Source organism: Rosa rugosa, chromosome 1 (assembly GCF_958449725.1).
Source record: "Rosa rugosa chromosome 1, drRosRugo1.1, whole genome shotgun sequence".
Classification (NCBI taxonomy): domain Eukaryota; kingdom Viridiplantae; phylum Streptophyta; class Magnoliopsida; order Rosales; family Rosaceae; genus Rosa; species Rosa rugosa.
The window spans coordinates 50,631,733-50,637,732 of NC_084820.1; the positions used below are offsets into that span (position 1 = coordinate 50,631,733).

Here is a 6,000-nt window from a genome sequence, read left to right on the forward strand (position 1 = left end):
TAAAAATTCCAACCTATTCAATCAAATATTAAAGCTGTAGAGCACAACCAAGTAATGACAGAGGGAAGAAAAAGAAGATGAAGATGTTCAATATTACCATTACATAGCATATAATGTACAAAGATGTCATGAGGATATATACACCCTCAGCAGTACCGCACTCACACCCTCAAACATAAACCTAACCAGCCTACTACATTAAGAACAGTACAGAGCCAGACACTCCACTTATGAAAAGAAGACACTATGGGGATTTTTTTTTTTTTTCCCTTTTTTTTTTTTTGGGGGGGGTTTTATCCTGGATCTGGGGACTATCAAAGTCCACCAGATGACGAAAAGTTAAAAACCTACAACTGTCTGCAGAAGTTGATCAAGTTCTGAATTAGTTGTTTGGAGAGTATCCAGAGCTCGAGACTTTTAAGCATATCAGAATAATTCAAAAGCCGTAAAAAATTATACAAGAAGCCATCGTCCTCAGTTTGAAGTGCTTGATTTGAATGCGCAAGGTTGGATAGACGAGCATGCCTGAAAAAGAATGAAATGAAAGCCAGCAATAGAAAGAACACTTACCCGAGCTGCTGGCTTTCTTCCTTTCTCACTGAAGTCCCGATAATTTCACAGCCAAATTTACATAGGACTAACTTGCTCAGGCCATTGAGGTTAAACCCAACCTGCTATAAGTCGCACCAAAAGGAGAAGCATAAAAATAATCAATACATTAAAAGTATCAAGGAAAGTATATTTAGAAGTTACAAAATACATGCCTCATCACTGCTTTCTGCACACCTTCCGATCTTACTCCCTCGCTAGGATTAAGTATCATCCCAAATGCAGCATTCAACTTCACAATAAAAAGCGGGAAAAAAAAAACAAAAACAAAAACAAAAGAAGGAAATTAGGTAGAATGGTCACTGCAGAGAATCTCCAGCATATAAAGATGTCAAAGAAACTAAGTGCAGATTGTATTCCCAAATGTCCAATGTTTTAATACATGCAGCACAAGTGAGGACTCAAACACAGATCCAGTCAGGACTTGCATTATTGATCATAGATACCTCAGATGTTGCCACTTGTATGCATTGGTGCATTTGGTCATATAATTTCTGAGTTAAAGAGTAAAGAAATCTGAATAGCAAAGATATTGCAATAGAAGGCAAGTAAATAATGAACAAGAATCAAAAGCAGTCAAAGTAAAGGAACTTAAATCCAAAACCTCTAATCCTTCTTGTGATCCACCTTGCACAAGGTTGCCATTTTCGCCTCCGTTAACTGAAAGAGATTCAGAGTCTGCCTCACATAAAGAAGCAGTGTTACTCCCAATACTGCTTCCTTCAACACTTTTAGTATTCCCCTCACAGCTACCAGTCATTGATCCAAATCCAGCATCTTCACTACTGCTCATGCTTGTAACACTTGTAACAACACTGGAATTGGTCGCATCTCCAGGCTCCAGTTCACCGGACAACGTTTTTTTATTTGAATCAACTACCTCCAAACTAAAGCATTTATCAAAAGTCTCTGGAGATGCACTTCCTCCTCTGTGAGTGATAATTTCAGGAGATATTGAATCCTGGGGCAGAGGGCTAATAGATAGTCGTTTCGGTGGCGAACCCCCACCAAGATCATTCTTCCTCTTCAGGTGTCTCTCACCAGAACCCGTCGGACTAACTTCATTATCATGCTGCAGGGCCACAGCTCTAGATGGTCTAGGTCGTTTACAACCATCAGGAAACACATAAGAAGGAAGTTGCCTTCTACGAACGTGAGAAACATAAATTTCCATCCCAGGTTTCCAAAAATTGTACATCTCAATGGACTGCTTGAACTCATCAACAGTCCCTCGTATATCGAACTGCTGACCCTGAACCTTTTCACCTTGTTTCCTCTGCAAACCCATAAAGAAAGCACTATGTGCACACTGTTTGGTCGTATCAACATACTCATGAGGATATGGGTGACATTGTAACATCTCCAAAGTATCCCGCTCAATCTGCAAATGTAAACAGACACCAGAGCTTCTCAAATGCATCCTACTACACAAAATAGAATTTTTTTTTTTTTTTTTTTAGGAAAAAGAAAACCAAACTACTGAAACATATATAGTTTGTTCTTATTACCATTAGAGTCAGTTGCCTCAACCGAGATTCCACCCAGCCTTTCCAAGCACGCAGATCATCAGCATCAACTGCAACGATGTCGACCTGGAGATAGTTCTTGTAGCTTTCAAAGAACAAATATGGTTCAAACAGAGCACACCACCTAGCTTTATTCAGCTCTATTTCCTGGTTTTAGCAAACGAAAAGGGAAGTGACCATTAGTCAATTACAAAGAAGTACACTCACATCTATAAGAATGGAGGGAAGACAAAACAAGTACAAACCTCACAAATCTTGTTTCCCTGCTGAAACTGCTCCATCATGACACGGAGGGTACTTTTAGAAACATTGTAGCTAGAGTTCATACAAGGGTATGCAGGAGTTATAATTGGCATATGATGAGTACGGTCGCGAGGATTTTTGCGTGGGTCCCAAACATTAAAACCAAGTTCATCCTCTTCAATAGCACATAACATGACAGGATTTGGCCATCGCCACTGTGTGTAGACTCTAAAAAATCGAGAAACCAGCATGCTAGGAACTGCATTAGGATAAAGTTGACACACTCGGGCAACAAGGAGAGCCCAGTTCACACCACCAAGAAATCCAGTAACCTAAACATAAATCAGTTCAACAAATATTGAAAGTCAGCCTAAATTGTAAAATACTACAATAGGTCAAAAGTTTCTTGAGTGAGAAGGTACTCACATTGGAATAAACACCACGCCTTTTCGCCCAAAACTTCAAGCATCGGAGTGTTGTACAGAAATGCTAAAACAAACATAGGTCATTGAGCAAACAAAATAACGCAGGCAATTGAAGACAAACTAAACATATGCAGAGGAGTCAGTCTACCTCAACATTTGGAACAAGCTTAAGAATTTGATCAGCAACCCTGCAGCCATTAAGACTTCGAACGGTAGGCTCATCGATGTTGTACAACAGAGATACATCAGAAATGTCCAGGTCCTGTTTATTACTCAAAGCAATTAAGCAAAATGATGGCTATAGACAAACATAATAGAAAATAAGAGCTCACAGCTGCAAAAAAACATGCGAACTAACAAGATTTCCTCAAGCAAGTGACAAGTTGCAAACAAGAATAAGCAGCAAACTTGTAATGTAGGAGCACGATTTTCATGTGATTACTGAAGGGAGATAGGTCACAAGAACTGATTGACCAAGCTCATAACTAATAGCAACATACATAAGAGAGATGAAATGAAGGCAAATAATTTAATGGATAGAAATTTAGCCTTCATGATTAACTCTTAGAATACAAATGCAGCTGGGACAGAGACTAATTTTTATCCCCATCCATATCTCCACACACACATATATATACCTACCTTTATACTTTTGCAGATATAAAATTTGAACCCTTCCTCTCTTTTTTTTCTTTTTATTTATTTCTTCCTCCTTTGTTTTTTCCTTCTTCCTTCTCTTCATTTTTACTTTAGTCTACCATTAGAAATGCCTGGTTATTTGGAAAGAGATCATTTCAAGACTGGACAGCAATAAGGTCCCCAGCCCAATCCGCAAACCAATTATACATTTTATACTATTTATTAGGTTTTTAATCTTGTTTATAGTTACAGTTAAAGGGAAGAGCTCAGCACTTACTTCTGGTACAACCAACAGAGAAACACTTGCATAAAGGAGGTCGATTGATATTCCATCAAACTTAAACTTCATTACGGGAACATGGGCATCTGGAACTGGTTGCAGTTCAGTCACTTCTTCCATTTCAGCCAGAATGTTGTGCAATACAAAGAAGAAGTCTTCCTGAAGATAACCAAAGAGTATTGAGCAGATATATACCGAACAATTGCAAGATAATTACTGTAAGAGATATGCCTGCATTCAGTATTTACCTCACGGTTGACATAAGATGGCCCAACACACAATGTGTCTATGTCAGCCCCAGGACCATGTACCTACAAAAGAAGCAACCGTAAGTGTATGCCTAGATAGAAGAGAAAACCATACAGCAAACAAGAGCAAGCAAACTTACCCCAAGCCTATAGGAACCAAATGTAAAAATAAGAGCATTAGCATCCTCAACCATTTGATCTGTGTATCCTCTCAACTGAGTAAGTTGCTTTACCCAATCCTTAACAATCTACAATCACAAGATAGAATAGAAAATACAATAACGAATCAGCAAAGGAGATAAAAGACTCGGATTTTTCAAGTATGCAGTAGATATCTGAATTTACCAGAATCATAAAAACATAAATAAGATTATAGTTCTAGAACTGAATCATAATGTGCAAGGCACACACAGACTTCAACCACAGAGCTCAAAAATGCACCAAAACAAGATCTAGGAGACACCTTCAAATAAGCACATCCCATTCTACTATACATTCAAGCATCACAAGTTAGCTATTAGTACTTAATGAATCTTGTGGTCTATTATACCTTGTGTCGGCTTATAAATTTACATAGGCTTTACGTCATGTTCAATGAGCCATTTAACCCCAAAAATATAGATTTCATCCCCCCTTACCAATTTAATTGTCAAATTCCTAGTCTAACAGCTACCAGAAAAACCAGAATTTCACTTATACTTCTCAAAGATTGCATATAATGGCAAAACAAATTATTAAAGAAAGCGCATCCTTCTTCATTGAAAGACTACATCAGGCATAACATGGGCGGCACCTAACCCACAAAATCAAGTCAAAATTGAAAAAACTAACCAAGCTGTAAGAGCGGCACCTAATCCACAAAATCTAGTCACAATTAAAAAAAAATTAACCAAGAAAAATCAATAGCATCCACTACTTAAAAAGTCTTTATGCAAACTAGGGAGAATCACAATTGCATTACTAAGGATGGCTTCTGCTAGAGATTTAATAAGCATACCGCAATCTTTCCGGATAAAATCAAGCCCATCCTAAACTAAAAGAATAAACATCAGATGATATTAGTATAGCTCAATAAAACCTCAAACTCCAGAACTAGAACTAAAACCAGCCTGAATAGCACACAAGCAGCTTAATCAATCGACACTCACCTGCCCAATTCGGTGAAGAACCTCCTCTCTCTTGGCAGCTTCCCCTTTGCTTTCGTAAAGCCCAGCTTCAACCAAAAGCTTCAAAAATCCATAAACCCAATTATCAGAAACCATAAAAAGAATCAAACCTAAACAATCTTTCCAAAGAAAAATTTCGAAAGCACAAACCTTCTCCAACTCTAAAGTTCTCTGAGTATCGGCCTCAGTAGGCCCGGCCGTCGAAATCGGCTTTGTGACCCCGAATTGCTTTGCCGACACCGCCTGCGGCGGCGGAGAAGCACTCAATCCGTCTGAGCTCACCATCTCAGCATCCCAAATCGAAAGAAAAATCTGTCCTTGGATTCAAACAAACAAGAATTCGCAGAAACCCTAGGATTAGGTAAAAGTAGAAGATTTGGGAAAGCCCGAATTACTTTTCCGAGAAGGAATTGGAGAAGATCAGGACTCCGAAACGAAATAGAATTTGGGGAATTGGGAGCGCAGAAAACCCTAACGATCAAACCCTAAAACGCGTTGGGGATCCAGAGATATTAGCTGGAGTCGGTGGGGGTCGTTTTGATATTTTGGTTTTATCTTTGATTTTGGTGTGTCTTGAACTGCAGGTGTTTTAACGGTGTTAAGTGTTACGGTACGCGTTTTTGGCTTTAACGAATTCTTTAGGCTTCTGACACGTGGAGACGCAGGGATGCTGCATCACTAAAATTCAATTCTCCTGTTAGAGCAAGTCCACCCGTAGTCAAGAAAAGGCAAAGTCGAGAAGTCAAGAATTCGACCAGTCAAGCTACTATTCACTGCCACTGGACATGGGTTTGCACCCGTTGTTTTTCTTGCCCGGCCAACACTGTTCACCCTGTCACTGTTCACAGCACTGTTCATACTACT

General features: G+C 39.0%; 1 protein-coding gene across 3 annotated transcripts; it reads right to left on the minus strand.

Annotated features, from left to right (window-relative positions):
* Window positions 1-68: 68 nt before the first annotated feature.
* Window positions 69-5,683, minus strand: LOC133725304 (nuclear poly(A) polymerase 4-like). 3 transcript variants are annotated; one of them, XM_062152511.1, is made up of 12 exons: window positions 5,287-5,683; window positions 5,119-5,196; window positions 4,111-4,218; window positions 3,971-4,033; window positions 3,720-3,881; window positions 2,952-3,065; window positions 2,805-2,867; window positions 2,381-2,710; window positions 2,118-2,282; window positions 1,214-1,990; window positions 765-841; window positions 69-671 (listed from the first exon to the last, which is right to left on the minus strand). In XM_062152511.1, exons 1-12 carry the CDS (start codon window positions 5,419-5,421, stop codon window positions 647-649), a joined length of 2,097 nt encoding a protein of 698 aa, XP_062008495.1. In that variant the 5' UTR covers window positions 5,422-5,683; the 3' UTR covers window positions 69-646. The 3 variants fall into 3 exon arrangements, with proteins under 3 accessions (XP_062008495.1, XP_062008493.1, XP_062008496.1); XM_062152509.1 differs by having other exon boundaries at window positions 69-674; XM_062152512.1 differs by lacking the exons at window positions 5,119-5,196; window positions 5,287-5,683 and adding an exon at window positions 4,968-5,012 and having other exon boundaries at window positions 69-674.
* Window positions 5,684-6,000: the final 317 nt, after the last annotated feature.